The following is an 18,948-nucleotide window of genomic DNA, read 5'->3' as shown; positions in this document are numbered from 1 at the left end:
GGTGGTGTTGAAGGAAGTCATGAGAAGTGTGTATTCTGAACCTATGTTCTTTGCCTAAAGAAGGGAGTACCCTTCTATCTTTGAGGCTTGTTTGGGGTAAGGCAGCTATCAGGCTAAAGTTATTTTGGTCCTATTACACGGAGTAGATTTGTGGTCTTCAAACACTTGCTTGTCTATGTCCTAAAGATTAAAAACAAAAACCAAACAAAACCTTCTGTATTCCCTCCTGAAGTTCTGATTCCCCCCATGAAGTTTTAAGCTGACATTATCATAAACTTACATAGGATTACAAAGAATATAGTTTCTGGCATATGTAAATAGTAAAATTTTAAAACAGAACTTCTATATCCCACTGTGATGGTTAACTTTATGTTTCAACTTTACTGAGCCACAGGGTGCCCAGACTTTTGGTCAGACATTTTTCTGGATATGTTGATGAGGGTGTTTCTGGATGAGATTAACATTTGAATGAGTAAAGCAGTTTGCCCTCCCTAGTGTGGGTGGGCCTCATCCAGTCAACTGAAGACCTGAATACTAGAACAAAAAGGCTAACTAAGAGGCAACTCCTCTTTCCTGACTGCCTTGAACCAGAAGATTGATCTTTTCCTGCCATTGGACTCAACCAAAACTTTGTTTCTGCTTGGGTCTCGAGTCTGCCAGCTTTTGCACTGAAACTTACAGTCTCTTACACCATTGGCTCTCCTGGGTCTCTAGCTTGCCAGCTGCAGATCTTTGGACTTCTCAGCCTCCATAATCACATGAGTCAATTCCTTATAATCTCTATATATCTCTCTTTCTCCACCCCCCACCAAGTGTGTGTGCATGTGTGTAAACACACAGTACCTACATGTGTGTGCGTGTTTATATAAATTTATGTATATATATGCTACTGGCTCTGTTTCTCTAGAGAATCCTGACTAATACAAACACCATCATCCATTTTTAAAACAACTGGCCAAGGTCAAGCTCCTCCTTATCAACTGGAAAATTTGTATAGTTAGTTTTTCTCCTTCTCTCATATTTAGTCCACTTCCCCACAGAACTTTATCCCAATGTAACATATGTTTATGTTGCAGTCTTTTATTGCTCACACTACCCTACTTCTTTGCCAGAAAATATTTCAAATTGCTGCTCTGTTTGGTGCCCAGGTGGATTCTACACTCCTACACAATATACCACAGTAAGATTTGAGATGGATGAGAGAGATGCCTTTCTTTGCTAAAATGGAAAAACAGTAATTGTGAAAGGAGAGGTGAGAAATGAGACTGAGCATACAGTCTAGACTTTGGAAACATGCCCTCAACACCTTCCATATGTTTCTAAGTAGGCACACCCCAGGAATACCTGTTTAAAGTCCCTGGCATGACCACCCATTTGACTGAGCACTAAAGAACTTTCTATGTACAATCCTGACCTAGCTGCTTGGTTCCCCCACTGCGGCACTTGGAATAAGGAGCACAATCTGCTATTCAAGCAAAGGTCTTTTTTTAGCAGCTTAGCTCGCTCTAAAGGATGCTAACCCCGGCTTTGACACTCTGCTAGGGCACCAAGTCTCTCCTTGTGTGACCAGTTAAGTCACACAGAATAGCTTCACTCTAGGCCTTATGCGCCTGACAGAAATGCCACCTCAAGTTCAATGTTAATAAATAATTCTCAAAATCCCAACTGAGAAAAATAATACACAAGGAAGATTACTTGAAGGACAAGTGGTCCATCTACTCTTTATATCACTGGGCCAAACCAGATCAGCAGAGAACGAGGTACCTAAACAGAACCTTGTAGTTGCTTTTACAGATTGTGCTTTGAAGCTATTAACACAAAAGTGTTTTAGAAGAAACAGCCTTACAAAACTTGATGATTTTCATAACAAAACTTAGTGTACTCCTTATAGGGACTCCTGGGAGAAATACTTGTCTGATGTTGGTGCCAAGAGTAGTTTTAATCATCCTGAGCAACTGGTTTCTCTTTACTCCCACAAGCATTTTCTCTTCCTGCTGGCTGATAGCTGACAGCCCAAGTTGTAGCCCCTGTATCTTATGCTTGGGTCATTCTGGCATGCACTTTAATGTACTCCTGGTTTCCTTCTGTTCTCATCATTTCTTCCTTACTTTTGATTTACTTTCACTATGTCAAATATTGCATAATCTTATCAGCAGCCTAAATTCCTTCTGGTATAAGGTAATATACATATAAATACCTATACATGTACATATATACTGGAGTTTTATCCTATAATCTCATGCTCCTTCTACATCCATCTACAGAGCTACTTCTCTTTAAAATAATGCCTATTTTTTTAATACTTGGAGTCATGAATACGCTATAGACTGTCACATAAAACCAAGTTAACAAGAACACATGGTACAACCATTAGGGTCTCCAAAAGTAATTCGAAATCAGAGCACAGGAGTATTTAATCAACAGATCAACAACAATGAAAACCAGAATCTGTTTCTAGAGTTTGATCATTTTTTGAGCTCCTACTTGCCAGACACTAAGCTAGATGTAAAGAATTAAAAGGAAAATAAGAATGGTTCATGATACATCATGATCAAGTGAGTTTTAGTCCAGGGATAGAGGGATGTTTCAACATCTACAAATCAATGTGATACCCCACATTAACAAAATGAATAAAAATCACATGATCATCTCAATAGATGCATAGAAAGCATTTGACAAGATACAGCATCCATTTATGATAAAAACTCTACATAAAATGGGTATAGAGGGAAAATACCTAACCATAATAAAGGCCATATATGACAAACCCACAGCTAATATCATTCTCAATGGAGAAAAACTGAAAACTATCCCTCTAAGAACATGGACCAGACAAGAAGGCCCACTTTCACCATTCTTATTTAACACAGTACTGGAAGTCCCAGCCAGAGCAATCAGGCAAGAAAAAGAAATAAAAGGGATCCACATTGGAAAAGAAGAAGTGAAACTGTCACTCTTTGCAGAAGACAAGATTTTATGAATAGAAAACCCTAAAGAATGCACTAAAAAACTTTTAGAATTAATAAATGAATACAATCAAGTTGCAGGATACAAAATCAACATACAAAAGCCAGTTGCGTTTCTATACACTAACAACGAAGTAGCAGAAAGAGAAATTAAGAATACAATCCCACTTACAATTGCAACAAAAAGGATAAAATACCTAGGAATAAATTTAACCAAAGAGGTGAAAGATCTGTATACCGAAAACTATAAAACGTTGTTGAAAGAAATCAAAGACGACACAAAGAAATGGAAAGATATTCTGTGCTCTTGGATTGGAAGAATTAACATAGTTAAAATGTCCATACTTCCTAAAGCAATACACAGATTCAATGCAATCCCTACTAAAGTTCCAACAACATTTTTCACAGAAATAGAACAAAGAATCTTAAAATTTATATGGAACAACAAAAGACCCCAAATAGCCAAAGGAATACGGAGGTAAAAGAACGAAGTTGGAGGTATCATACTCCCGATTTCAAAATATACTACAAAGCTATAGTAACTGCACAAAAACAGACACACAGATCAATGGAATGGAACCGAGAGCCCAGAAATAAACACACACATTTATGGACAGCTAATATTTGACAAGGGAGCCAAGAGTATACAATGGAGAAAGGAGAGTCTCTTCAATAAATGGTGCTGGGAAAACTGGACAGCCACATGCAAAAGAATCAAAGTAGACCATTACCTTACACCAGGCGCAAAAAATCAACTCAAAATGGATTAAACACTTGAATGTAAGACCAGAAACCATGAAACATCTAGAAGAAAACATAGGCAGTACGCTCTTTGACATCTGTCTTAGCAGCATATTTTCAAGTACCATGTCTGACTGGGCAAGGGAAACAAAAGAAAAAATGAACAAATGGGACTACATCAAACTAAAAAACTTCTGCACACCAAAGGAAACCATCAACAAAACAAAAAGACAACCTAACAATTGGGAGAAGATATTTGCAAACCATATATCTGATAAGAGGTCAATATCCAAAATATACAAAGAACTCATACATTTCAACAACAAAAAACCAACAACCCAATTAAAAATGGGCAAAAGATCTGAACCAAGATTTCTCCAAAGAAGATATATGGATGGCCAACAGGCACATGAAAAGAGTTTAACATCATTAGCTATCAGGGAAATGCAAATCAAAACTACAATGAGCTTTCACCTCCCTCCGGTCAGAATGGCTATAATTAACAAGTCAAGAAACAACAAATGTTGGAGAGGATGTGGAGATAGGGGAACCCTCGTACACTGCTGGTGGAAGTGCAAACTGGTGCAGCCACTATGGAAAGCAGCATGGAGTATCCCAGAAAATTAAGAATAAATCTACCATATGATCCAGCTATTCCACTGCTGGGTATTTATCCAAAGAACTTGAAAACGCAAATGCGTAAAGATACATGCACCCCTATGTTCACTGCAGCATTATTCACAATAGCCAAGACTTGGAAGCAACCTAGGTGCCCATCAAGGGACGAATGGATAAAGAAGATGTGGTATATATACATAATGGAACACTACTTAGCCATAAGAAATGATGAAATCCAGCCATTTGTGACAACATTGATGGACCTTGAGGGTATTATGCTGAGTGAAATATGTCAGAGGGAGAAAGTCAAATACCATATGATCTCACTCATAAGTAGAAGACAAAAACAATGATAAATGAACACATAGCAACAGAGATTGGATTGGTGGTTACCATAGGGGCAGGGAAAAGGGGGGAATAGGCACACGTGTGGTGATGGCCTATAATTAGTTTATGGGTGGTAAACATGACGTAATCTACACAGAATTCCAAATATATTATGATGTACATCTGAAAGCTATATAATGGTATAATTCAATGTTACTGCAATACAAAAAATTGAAAAGAAAAAAAAAGAATGGTTCATGATTTAAAGACTTCTATAGTCTGTGGAGAAGAGGAAGGAGTTATATATGTATATATGTACATATATATATATATATATACGTCTGCATGTGAGCATATATGCATACACACACATATGGTATATCGTTAACACTATGACATAAGTCTATATAAGGTGAAAAAAACAGGGGCCAGTTAATGCCATATATGGGGGTAACAGAGGAAAGGTTTCATATTGACTGGCATGGTTTGAGGGACTCCTCATCCATCTCTCTGGCTATAATAACTGAGGAGTTCTTTAATTTTGTGACTTATGATGACAACAACAAGTTAATTCAAGAACCCACCCAATTCAATAAAGACTGAGTATAGTTTACTGTACGTAGAGTTAACTGGAGTGTGTCAAACTATATCCTTCGATCAGTATGGCCAAGGGAGCAGCCTCCACTCCTGTCCAGTTTTGATCTCTGCTCATCCTAGACTGTGGAAATTTACCCCATCCACACTGACCGGGGTAGTCTTGGGCATGGTTTTCATCCTCAGTTTTGTAGGAGAAATCTAAATTCTTATACGCAGCATAAAACCCTTCAAAAGGCAGGGTCTGACAAAAGGGGTTTCCTGGCTGGGATGCCTAAAAACCTTCATGAATGTATTTTCAATTTCCCAATACAACACACCACATGATTTACAGAAATATACTTAGTATTTGGAATGGACAGCCCTGCATCACTCAAAGATAACTTCCAAAGCTAAGGGAACTCGCCATGATTCAACTCTCAGGAGCATTTTATAACCTTTTGCTAATGGAGAAAAGTAGGCTTTAGAAAGAACTCTCCTTTAGCAAAAAACACTTGGTAAAATGTTAGGCAATTTATAATTTTCAACCACATTTAATTCATTTTTCCCACACTCCCAAGATCCATGGTCTGTAGGTCCTTTTCAGTGCCCCCCACATTCCTCTCCCACGTCAATCCAAATGGGCTGCTAATTTCTTATATTATCAGCTCCCTGATTACTATCTGCTGAAAATTCTCAGGCTGTGAAATTGCTTCAAGTTAAATTTAAGTGTAGTCTTTTTATCAATTTTATTGCTCAGGAAAGTAGACACCATTTATATTCTTCCAATTAACCCTATTTAACACAGCCTCCCAGAATAAGGCAATTCTGAGAATTCTCTCTTGAATCATTTCACACATTCCAGTGTGGCTTACAAGTATATAGATGCATAAAAGTTAACCCTGCAAGAGTTCAGAAGCCACCATACTGGCCACACTGACTGCTCTTGCTAAAGCAGCTCTCCCCAGCCAGTCTTTCCTCATCTCCCTTTAAAATATTGTATATTTCCTTAGCAGCAGTTATCTAATCTATACTTGCCCATTTTATTTCCTAAGCACATCTTCCTGAGTCCTTTCCGCTCCAGTCTGGAGGCAGATCCATAATCCAACCATCCCTTTCCACCTCCAATGCCACCACCCTGGTCCATCATCACCTCTCTTCTGGATTTCTGCACCAGCCTCCTAACTGACCTATTATACCCTGACTTCCTGCTATTACCCATGGAACAGCAAGCAAGATTCTTTAAAGGCTACCAGTCAAGTCATGGCACTCCTGTACTTATAACACTGCCCTGGCTTCCCGTCTCACTCTGAGTGAAATCAAAGACTTACCACGACCTCTGGCCCCCAGCCTCCTCCTCTGCCACTGTGCTCTAGCCCTCCCTTTCCCCTTCATTCTGTTTCATTGAACTTACCACTGTCTGACGTATCAGCTGATTTGTCAGCTTCTTTGTTGGTCTCCTCCCATTTGAATGGAATCTCTTTGGGAGCAGGGAGCATATCTATCTTATACACCACTGCATCCCTGGAGCCTAGTACAGAGCCTGGCCTACAGGAGACCATAATGAGTAATTGTTGGATGAATCTTACATAGGGTCCCTCTGTCATTTCTAATGCCACTGCCCCAGTTTAATAGAAAATAGTCCATCACTGGGTCCTCTGTTACAATCTCCATACTAGTATTCCTCATTGTATACCTATGCCTTTCTAATTTGTCCTCCACATGGCTATCAGAGTGATATAATCAACAATCTGAACTTCTCTCTCTCCTGCTCAAAATTTTCTCCAGTGCCTACAGCATATAGCAAAATCTCCTTTGCATGTCACATTAGGCCTTTTGAGAATCAGCACCTGCCTACTAGTTAAGCCTCATCTCCCACAATAGCACCATACACTAAATTACTTGTACCTCACTCATGCCCCAGCGTCTTTGCACTTGCTAGTTTCTCTGGAGCAGCATCCCCTGCTTTGTCCACTTGATAGCAACTCATCTAAATGGTCTCAGTTCAGACCCACTTCCTCAGTAAAGCCTTCTCTGATTGCCCCAGGACAGCCTGAAATCCTCCTCTCCACACTCCAATTCCACTTTGCATATACTTTCATGAAGCGCATGATCTTATTTTATTATAATTATTTATTTTCAAGTCAATTTCCCAGCGAACAGCAAATGCCTTAATGAAAGGGACCATGTCTCATTAGGATTCATATTCCTAATGCTTGACCTAAAGTAAGTACTCATTAAATGCCTCCTGAGTTAATTAGAGAAATGAATTAATATAAGACAATGTTGCAGAACACTTTGCAGAAGGATCTCAGCAATTGGTGCTCTGAATTTAGGAGTGTGAAAAACATTTATTAAATTCAATTGCAAATTTAAAACAAATATGTTTTTATATATAGATCAACAATTCAAAATATGGGGTTTTAAAGGAGGATTAAAAAATAAGTCATTCACATCCCTCTATGCAAATTTAATATTTTTCCCCAAATAATTTATACTATGGTACCTAAAGAATACTCCTATTCTCTTCTCATCCCTCAATACTCCTGGAAATATGTGAAGACTAGACACATACCTATCGTAAAACCATATCAAATAATTAATTTAAAGAAAAAACAGTATCAAGATATATATATGAAAAATACTTTAAAACATTATTGAGATCCATAAAAGTTCAAATAAATGAGAATATATACCCTGTTTGAGGATAGGTTGGTTCAATTTCATAAAAAATTTTCCCTGGATTAATCTATAAATTTAATATAACCCTTCACCCAAAATATGATTTTTTTTAGAACTAGACAATTTCCGAAGTTCATACAGAAAGATAAGCACGTAAGAAGATCCAGGAAAATCCTGGAAGAAAAAAAAGAGTAATAAGAGGAGACTGGGCATACCAGATATTAAAACACATAAAACTAGAGAAATTAACACTGTGTGGGGCTAGCCAACAAACAGAGTCAACAAAACAGAGAAAACTCTCCAAAAATAGTTCTAATGGCATAAGAGGATTTAACAGATGACGTTACCCTTTCTTGACACCTCTACCCTCATCCAAGTAAATATCTTTTTCAAGAATTACCATATCACAGGCAAGGAAAAGATACATCATCCTAGAAATGTTTGCAGGGAACTGGGTTGTAATTGGGGAAAAATAAAATTGAATTTCCATTTCATTACCAAACCAAAATAAGTGTGAACCAAAGACAAACAAAAATAAAATCGTAAACATACTAAAAGATATTGTGGAAGAATTAGTTTTATGATTCCAAAGTAAGGCTTTCTGATTATTACTCATAATCCAGAAAGCTACAAAAAAGATGACAAATTTAACTCCATAAAAATAAAAGTTTTTATGCCCAAAATACCATAAACAATATCCAAAAACAAATGAAAAAATATGGGGAATATTTGGGGGAAATCATAAGGCAATGTTAATTTCTTTAATATATAAAGAGGTCTTGAAAATCAAGACAACAAAAATTCAAATTTTACAAGCTTGCAAAGGGTGAACAGATTGTTCACAGAAGAGAAAAATACAAAGTAAACACATGAAAACATGTTCAAATTAAACGATGAGATATTACTTTTCAACTAAACAAATTAACAAAGATCAAAATTTTTTGCTAGTGGGCTTAGGAGTGAAGAAACAGGCATTCTCATTCATTGCTGGTGGGAGTGTAAATTGGCACCCTTCTGTCAATAGCAATATGGTAAGATTTATCAAAATTAACTCAGATGCCCAGTGACCTAGGCATTCCACTTTTGAAATTCTTTCCTACAAACTTATTGGCACATAGCCACCCATCCCTAACCAACCTGCCCCCATCTACACCAATCCCAACTCCTTAGTCATTCTCTCCAGGAAACTGTAAGCTACGCTGCAGCAACAGCCTCTCTAGACTACATGCCACTTGAGGAGCAACCATCCTTAAACCCTCTCAAATTTCAACTGAGTCAAAGGAATTTAATCATATTTGCTGCCATATTGCTCCTTTTCTACTCCACCTCAGTTCTGTCTTTTCCTGCCAGAAAGTGACTTACTGTGTTTAGTAGCTTCTCCTCCTGGGGACCCCCGTGGCCACTTGGTCCACCAATTCATCTGTTCATACATGACTGTGATAGAGATTTGCAATCCAAGTCAATTCCAAATTACAATAAGGATCTAAAAGACTGATAACAAAAACTGAGATCCCTCCATAAAGCCTCATCATAAAATCATTAATCACAAACAAGAAGAAGAAAATATCATAATTATTAAAGATAAGTTTTGCTAAGTACATACATATATACAAGAACTTCTCCGAACCCCTACCACCAGAGAGACTAATAATGAGTCAACAATTGTTGGGCAGTGTAACCATCTGGAAGGCAGCACTGTGCCAAGCACTTTTCACGTACCATCTCATTTAATACCCACAATAATTCTATGAGGCAGGGATTGTTAGCCCCAATTTTATAATTGAGGACCATGATATGCAAAGAGACTAAGTAACCTGCCCAAGGTCCAAAGGTGAGTAAATGGCAGAGGCAGGATGGGAACCAATTTGTCTGCCCCAGAGCCCAGGCTCTCCACCCCCAGGAGATATCTTCCTTCAAATCCTAATTCTTTTAGAAGCAAGTAGAAAGTACTGACTGAAAGCTTGCTTGGAGTAGAATGGAATACTGATGCTGAATTAAAGACCACATGGAACAGAGTGGGAATTTTTGGAAATCCATAAATATTGCTTTTTGTTTCAAGGCACCGTTTCCGTTAACCAACTCACCCAGATGTTCTACGTTAGGCAGAACCTGTTTTTGTAAATATTGCTCATTGATAAACTTGTGTCTCACTGGCTTTATCTGCCTCCCGCCCCTTCCTCCCAAAGCGAAATTCTTGCTAAATTTCTGGTGTGTTCACTTTCTAGTTCACCATCTCCCTCTACTAATGAGCTGTGCTCACTGGTGACGTCCACCCTTTCTCTGTCCCCTCCCAGGGCCGGAGCTCCCTAAGCTCAAGCTCCCGGTCTCCCAGAAGAACAGCCCAGTCTGCTGCCCTCAGGCTCAGGTGAGACACAGATCCATTTCTATCCCACGTTCTTCATCTAAATTCTGACTTAAGCCTTGCGAAAAACACTCATGAGTTTTGATGTCAATAGTTCTTTTCCTTTAAATCAATCCAAGAACTAAATGCCTGATAACTTTTGCTCATAGTACTCCCAATTGTCTCAACAGCTGAGCTTATCTAGGGGCAAAAAATCTGCAAGATATCATCATTTATGACTCGTCAGAAAATACAAAATTAGTAAGCTAAAAACAATGAAATGGAGAAAAGAAAATAATTTAAACATAGTGCGTGGTAAGTTAAATAAATGGAAAGAAAATCCAAATGCAAAGATAACAGCAGCAAAAACATTCTCTCCTTTCTTTTTCTCCATAGTGCTTATCACCATCTGACATGCTTTGTATTAGTTAACATGTTGGTCTGTGTCTTCCCACCAGAATGTTAGCTCCATGAAGGTAAGATGTTGACTGTTATGTTCACTGTTATTTCTCCATTTCCTAAAAGTGTGCCTGGAGCAGAGTAAGCGCTCAGTAAGTACTTGTTGAGTGAGTGAATGAATGAAGCTTCTTCTCTATCTCATCTATTGCTCAATAAACAAAATTTATTTGCTTTCATGCTCTGGCCAAAATATTTAGAGATATTCCTCGCAACTGCTCAATTCTTTTAGGTCACTTTCAAGGTGGAGAGTTATCTGATCAGATCCAATTCTGAGAAGCACAAAACTTAACTTACCACTCCCTAAACATATGTTGCCTGATTCTTTTGGGGAAAAGGAAGGAAGAGGCACAGCAGAAATCATACTTCGGAGATGACCTGAACCGATTACAGATAGAATTTTCTAAGCTACTTTTTCACCTACAGAAAACTAGCTCATGCATGCATATCCCCACTGGTTCATAAAATGATTGTATTCCTTGTAAACAGCACAAAGTTAATTGCCAAAGAAAAAGAAACAACTAAGTTCTTAGTGATAAAGCACCAGAGGGCCGTGGGGTTCTTTACACTCTGGGCAGTGTATTAACAGGCACTTCAGTGACCTCCATCTCTCTAGGTCTAAACTGATTGATTTAGGTTAGATTTACTGGCTTCACTTCCTTGTGATGAGTTTGAATGTCAAAGCGTACGCTCAAGGGCAAAAGGGATGGGTGAGAATCAAATGTCTTAGGCAGTTATGTACTGAGCAACTGCTCTCCCTCCAATGAATACAGACTTTTGATTTAATGAAACCTGAGGAGGGATTCCAAACAAATTTCCATTTGGCTTCTTCTAGACCCTATTAATTACCTCCCAACTTTCAGAAATAATAAACTGCCATCCAGATCCTCTGATACCATTTCCGTCTCCTCCGCCCAAATGCTCCTCACCTTCACCTTCATATCTCTAGGTTCTTGCTCAAGCCAGCCCTCTGTCTGGAATGCCCTTTCTACCCTGCCTTTTCTGCAAGTCTACAGCTTCCTAGCATCTCTATTTCTAACAGTCTGCCTTGTAACCAGGTCATTTACACATGGAAAAATGCCACTTTAGTTTGTGGTCTTTCGGAGGACAGGATTTATGCCTTTTTTTTTATAATCTTTCATTCCTGTGGACCTGACACAATACTTTGCTTATAGAAGACACTTAATAAATTCTTGTTGTTTACTTTATTGAAACTCATTTGGAGGCAGAGACATTTTGTGGGATTTTGCATAGAATTTCTAATGGACTACATCAGGATGGCTGCCAATCTCTTTACCCTTCTCACTACAATTCATACAGTCACATTGTCTTGAAAAATTAAGTTCTTCACATAGAGCAGTAGTCGCCAATACCAGCACCAAAGGTTTTATGTGGTGATTCTCAGTGAGTTTGTCCAGGGATTACTGGGTATCTGCTAAAACAGTCACTGAACTAGGCCTAGTTGAAAATACAGTCCCTGCCCTTAAGGAACAAAATGTCTATTCGAGACAGAAAGCCAAGTAGACAATTACAATATAGTCTATCAAGTCGCATAAGATCTTTGTACTGAGGGATGTAAGAAGACAGACAAGGTTTACCTACTCAGCTTTGGGCGATGGGGGTCAATAAAGGCGGTAAGTGTCAAAAAGCTTCCATGGGAGATGGCATCTGAACTTGCCTTGAAAGTTAGACTGAAGAAAGAGAGGAAAGACATTCTAGGCAGAGGAACAGTATGGGCAAAGGCACAGAGGCAAGTCAAAGTTGCCTATTTCTGGACAGTGCAAATATTTTGTTACTTCTGGAACATTCCATAGGAGCTACAGAACAAAAGGCAGAACAAGGAAGCAAGGGCTGTACGTTATAATGGGCCTGGTAGGCAAGGCCAAGGAATTTGGTCTTTTACTTGCAATTAGTTCCATTGACACTGTGCTATCCAGACTATCAATTTAGGATTCCAGGAAACAGATTATTTTGACCAAAGAATGGAACTTTCATTCATGAATCACAACAATAGTACAAACAAGTTTAGCTAATTAATCTCTTTTGTTCAGTCAAGTAACAAAATCAGGAGCTAAAAATACTGTTTTAGAAAACTGGAAGATACGTTGCAATGACAGCAGAGGTGCCTTTTTACGAAAAGAACTTCTCAGGAGAATAACCACAGGCAAAAACTGCCCAAGGAAACTGTTTTTCAACTGGATTCTTTGAGAAACTGCGTGAAACAGTAAGCAGATCCCTGGCTGCGAATCAAAAGACAATAAACTCCATGAAGCATAGCTAGACTCTGAACTCCCTCAGAGCAATGGCCGCATCCACTTCTTTCATCCCCGGATCCCTACTGCTTAACATTAGGATGGACACAGCAGGTGCTCAATAAGTATTAGGTGAATGAATGGATGAAGGAATCAATCTATAAACACCACCCCCTCTACAAAATAGAAATAGTCAAATAGTTGAAGTTCAGAGGGGAAAAAAAACTAAGCACAGTGTTTGTAAAAATTCTTGAAGTGTTCATAAGAAAAGTAGAATTTCAGTATGAAAAAATACATTTCCACACAAGCATGAACACATTATCTAAACATTTGCTTGATGTGACTCACTCTGACTGGTACAACCACGTAATCTGCATGAAGTGAACCGAGAAATAATGGACACCAGTGAGTTAGATGCCACAAAGCAGTTTTGTGAGCAATGAATGACACAGTAAGTGGCAGCTGTGTATTGTGGAAGGGGCCCCACACCAGGAATGGAGCAGGAGTTTGAGCAAATCCAGGCGCATTGCACTAAACTGTCTTGCCCAGGTGCTAACCAGGTCTCCAACCCTGGGGAAGTCACTTTAATGTCCCTGGACCTTAGCTTCCTTATCTAGGAAGTGAGCAAGTGGATAAGATGCTCCTCAAGGTCCCTTTCGATGGTAAGGTGAGAGAATTCAAAATGTCCCAGGGGCAGCAGGTAGTCATCATATACACATGAACCCTGTTTATGAAGGTTCGCCATTATCACACTTTTCTGACTAATTCTGATGCTCAGGTCACTGCCATAGTTTGGGGGGTTTTGCAGGGTTAAGAGAAGGTACAGCCTACCCTTCTAGGAATGTCTCATCTGGGTCAATTGCTTTAGAAATTATCATCCATCTAGTAAAAAATAGAGGTAAAATAACAGTTCACAATTTTTAATGGCTGAGGGAGCCCTCTGAGATTATCTGGTCCAAGCTCAATATAGCAGACATAAATTTGAGTCTCACAGCCAGTTAGTGGCTGGATGGAAACTCAGGGTCCTGAAGACATCCCACTGTGACTGGCTGTGCTCTCTGATGATCTCCAGACACTCATTCCCTCTCTGACACTCACAGGAGGTCCCCAGTGGGAGACCAACAGGAAAAATGTAAGTAAGTGAATTCCTGCTGTATTACAATATGTCTGCTTTCTATAAGAATGGCTCTTGGTTCACACAAGCCAAAAGGTCACTCAGCAGATGCCTAATTAAGGGTCAAAGATTTCTATTAGAGAAAAGGCCCACAAAACCTGTCATTATGTGTTTTTAACAATTTATTGGCTCTTCAGACTTAAAAGCCAACAGCCCAACTGGAGAATTAAATGCTAAATATAGGGAAGAATTTTCCCCTTTCGTCTTGCATTATTTTGGGGCTGTGATTTGGTTCTCCTCCAAAATTCTGCCATCTCCTTCTACCACCCAAGAGATATAACTTGCAACATAAACATTTATGACAGTTTGGCTAGATTATTATGCTCCTGAGGACATGATTTTTTTTCTGTGAAGCAGATCTGGTGACTATAGTCCTAAATGAATTCAGTAGAGAGGCGCAGATCAAAAATGCAGTATTCAACATAGCTCATGAAGCATTTCTCTTATTTCATACAATCTGTCTGAGTTGCCAATTGAATAGCAAGTTCCTTTCAAAGTAGATCACCATAGCTGGTGTTAGAAGTAGTTTTGAATCTGTGCTAAAGAACAGTCTCCCCTCTGAGAAGCTTTATGTAGGAGTTGTACATTACTCTTTTTATTCTGCAAAAAAAACACTTATGGAGAGACACTAAAGAGAATATATTGACTTAATTATCTTGGAAAAAGCAACAGAAAAATTCAGCCAACAACCTTAATAATATAGTTCATACAATTCCCAAAGAAAAGCTGTATTCCATAACCAAATGATTTTACTTTGTATCACCCATAAACTCTCCTTCTTAACACAAAGACCTTTTAGATAGTAAACATGTCAAGATTTGAGGGCAGTTCAACCTAGACAGATCTAGAATGTCATTAATTAAAATGCAAAACTGATTCTATTTCTGGTCCTGGTAATCAACTATGGAAAATAGTTTCAATGACAAGAATGCCTCCAGAAGTGTGAGGTTATCTTTATATTAATGGGGGCAATTTCTTCTCTCAGTTACATGATTACAGGCTGCACACTGGAGTTTGGTTACTAAAAGAGAAGATGTAACCAACTCTTCGTTAATCATCAATTTTCACTGTCTGAGTTTCTATGTGTACACTTCGGCACATCACATAAAGAAAGATATAAAGAAACGCCAAAGAGAGGAAGCAGAAAGGAAGAGGATAAAAAATGGAGAGTACTGAAGCTGCAGGTTTCAAATTAACACACCACCAAAGAAACAGAGAGCATTCTTTTAATGATAGCTATGATTAAGAAGTGTGAAAAATGAATACCTGCACCTACATCACTCTAGGTTCTTCTAGACACGTTTCAAATAACTTCAATTTGCTAGGGCTGCAAGCAAAATCAGTTGCAAGGCACAGTAGCTAAATAAACACACACATATAAAATGTTGCGATGACTTCATCACACCAAGAGGCTCCTGTCCCTACTCAGCATAGCTTTTATCAATTTTTCCTGCAGTAGTTTTCAGTGTTGCTTTCAGAGACCCTGCAAAGGAATTAACATGACTCCATGCTGTTAGACAAGGAAATGCTGAAGAATGCATTTTCCCAATTCAAAGAAATTCCCAAAGGCATTTTATCTGGAGGAGGGATGTGGGAAATGGGGAAATACCTATCACCAAAAAAAACAAAAAGCTAGCTAGAGGATGCTAAGCAATATCTCAGTACCTCAGGAATTTTTCTTCTATTCTCTAAATGAGCATGCTACAACTATTAAGAATATTTATATGTAATAGTCACAGGTAAACAGTTTATTTGTGTAGATGCTGGCACATATATACAATTCTGATCACATAGATCAATATTCTGTTCAGCAAAGTAAAGGAAGCCTAAGGAATTCTGTCTCTCAAAGCTAGTTGCTACTGACTAAAATGAAATTTTCTAAATGAATCTGAAATTGCCTGCAGTGTGAAATACGGCGTCTATTTCCATGACACCAAGCTCATTCCAACTCTTTCCATCTTGATGAATACCTCAAGTTGAGTTGCCAGGCATCTGGTAAAAATCCTCACAATTGGATAAAAAAAATTAAGCAAAGTAAGAAAACACCATTACAGATGAAAGTAAACAGTTATGCATTGTAAATCAAAGGAAGCAGAGAAGTCTGTCAGTCAAATCACAATATTGCTATGAGCCATAATCGAGTGTAGGAAAAAGTGGATCTTAGAACAGCTGATCCAAACAACACCAAAAGTAATTCAAACATCATTTAAGGATTCAGAGACCACAGTCTGCAAGGATCCTAATTTGTTGTTGTGGCTGTTAACCCTTTGATTCTTTTACTCTGGAACTGGGCTATCATTTAAATAAAGAGCAAGAATTTGAGGATATTTACATGTATGCTTTCATATATGCAAAGAACCCGCCGCCAAAAACCAAAACCAAAACCCCTAATGTATCTACTTAGGGCCCAGGGAACAGGATTAAAGCATATGCCTGATGTCATCACCACTATTTTAAGAAAAATCCAAACAGACAGTGGAAACAAAAGTGATGAGAATGAGGAAGACAGTAAGGAACTTTACATTCCAAACTCCCAATCAACAGGGGGAGAGACGAGAAATTTCACCCCACATTTTTTTCCCTCATTTATTACCAAAAAAAAGTCACATGTATCAGTACAATATCTTACAAATTAAAGCTGAATTACATTTGTTGGGAACCCTCCCTAGAGTGAAATGAACCACAAGTGGAAAACCCACACAAAATCAAATAAGACAACCCATTCCGAGGCCTAACACAGGAAAAGAACTAAGAATTACAACTGTGGAGCTTATCCTTTGGAATGCTGCGTTGACCAAAATAACTCAACACACCTGCTACCAAAAAAAAAAAAAAAAAAAAACCAAAGAAAATCTCCCTGTGAAGAGACTCCTTCAACCACAGGCTCTACAAGCTGAGAAATATACCAAAATGTTCTTGGTTTCTCTTGGACTTCAGGAGGCAGCCAATAAACAACTTGAAGTTGTGGTGCTCTCTGCAGCAAGCCTTGAAAGACCAGATGAAAAATTAGAACACTATTCTAACAGTAGTGCCCAGGAATAAGCAATCTGCCTGTGGATGCTGCAACATGCATGTTTCTCCTCGGAAACCAGCATATTTTCTCTTAGAAAAGTCTAACCATTCTAATAGCCTCAAAGCATTTTACCTCCCAGCAGGAGGATGAAACTATATTGTCAACTCAAAAATGTTCCTATCATCACTGCCCCTCCACCCTCTAAAGAGGATGTAAAATATGGTTTGCACAACAGGCACCCTGAGATTCCAAAGGGAAAGAAGCAATGAGATCATGAATTACTCCATCCACCAGAGCAGGATTCCTCCCACTGCTAATGTTACTGCCCAAGTGGTAAAGCCCACAAGATACAGGGTCATTCTGGACCCACCGGCAGGGGCATAAAGCGCCGCTGCCCACAGCAGACTCCAACATAACTCACACATGTGCTCGTCTTCACCCGGAAAGATGGAATAGTTTGCTATGCGGGCCGATCAGCCCCGGCCCTTCTGGATTCTGAGAGAGTGCACCTCAGCACGCGAAGGATTCAACTTGCCCAGATTTGTCAGTCACCCTCCACAGATTCCCTGCACACTGCTGCAGTTTACCATTGTGAACACATTTCCCTGGCTGCTGCTTCAAGGACAAAGAGAGAATGCTTCTGTTTCCATCACAGCTGAGGAGCACGGGTTTTCGAAAAAAATAAAAAGACAAGCAATTCAGACAAATGACCCCTGGCATTTTAGTTAGCTGGATCACTCCAGCCATGGATCCATGAAAACAGGAGAAACGCAGAGAGAAGGTCACTAAGCCTAGCTGGGAAGAGAGCGAGCGAGCACGGTTCAGTTCACTGCAGCAGAGCAGCTATTTCAATGCAAGCACTTACCATAAAAATAGAAAGAGTCAACAGAAGGAGAAGGGATCCTTCCTCAGCGTCTTAGGCAGAAAGAAATCCACTGTCAAGCTCCAGGCACGGCTGGGGATGAGGCCGGCAAAGTGATGAAAGGCGATAAAACTGCCACACACAAGTCCTTTTCAGCCACCCCTCGGGCCCGCATGCAGTTGCCTGTGCTGTACAAACCCTGAGAAGTCTGGATCAGGACTCTCCCGAGAGCGAGCCGGAGCGAAAGCAGCCTGGTGGATTTCACCGCTGTCTCAGAGCATCACGCCCAGGACTCATCCTCCCCCCGGTGCAGGGGTGGCAGGTCAGGGAGGCTGGGCACCACGTTGGGGTCAGGAAAGACAGAAGAGGAGCGGAAAGGAGCCTCTTTGGAGAGGAAGGAACTGCCAGTGAGAATATCAGTATTCCATATCAGTTATTGCCAGCGACCAATCAGCCCAGCCAGGGGGGGCTGTGTCAGTGTGACAAGAGAGCACCAGAGGACAGCTGGTTCTGAGAGAGGCAGGACAGCCCCCCGCCTCCACAGAAGTTTGGCAGGATTGGCATCTTACCCCTCCACCTAGTTGCTGGAAATATTTGCTTGTTATTAAAAACAAGATCCAAAGCCCCATAGATACATCAGCCACTCAGGAAGTTTCCTACATATCCCACAGCATCTCTGGGGGAAGCCAGACTTGAAACCCACCCTAAACGACGTCTAATAGCATCTCAGACAGACAACCTTGCTCATGTGCCCCGAGAGGTCACTGTGAGTACAATAGTAGCACTTTGCATGTGAGCTTTTGATGCCCAAGGTGCTGGATGAGATGACCAGGGACCTGGCTCCCTATTTCACAAGGGAAAGTCTGGACAGAAAAGGGTTAAAGGTCTCCCCAGAAATTTGCCTCTGGAGAGTTTCATTCCTTTTCCTGTATAATATATGTAT

The 18,948-nt window shown here is 39.6% G+C and overlaps 1 protein-coding gene across 14 annotated transcripts in view; it reads right to left on the bottom strand.

The window, feature by feature from the left end:
- ANO4 (anoctamin 4) overlaps positions 1–18,948 on the bottom strand; it is a 381,203-nt gene that overhangs the window by 287,511 nt on the left and 74,744 nt on the right. For 2 of the 14 annotated variants that reach the window (XM_014736767.3, XM_070254017.1), the window contains exon 1: positions 18,009–18,497. The exons of 7 other annotated variants lie outside the window; for them this stretch is intronic. Coding sequence is in view for 4 of the 7 variants with exons in the window: in XM_070254013.1 (XP_070110114.1) it covers positions 17,565–17,568 (4 nt within the window). In the remaining 3 variants the exon portion in view is untranslated. Of the gene's footprint in view, positions 1–17,564; positions 17,780–18,008; positions 18,498–18,948 lie in introns of those variants that run through there. 5 more of the 14 variants (XM_070254012.1, XM_070254014.1, XM_014736765.3 and 2 more) reach the window with 4 other exon arrangements.

The sequence above is a fragment of the Equus caballus genome, chromosome 28 (genome assembly GCF_041296265.1).
Source record: "Equus caballus isolate H_3958 breed thoroughbred chromosome 28, TB-T2T, whole genome shotgun sequence".
Classification (NCBI taxonomy): Eukaryota; Metazoa; Chordata; class Mammalia; order Perissodactyla; family Equidae; genus Equus; species Equus caballus.
This window is presented reverse-complemented; position numbering and strand designations above follow the sequence as displayed.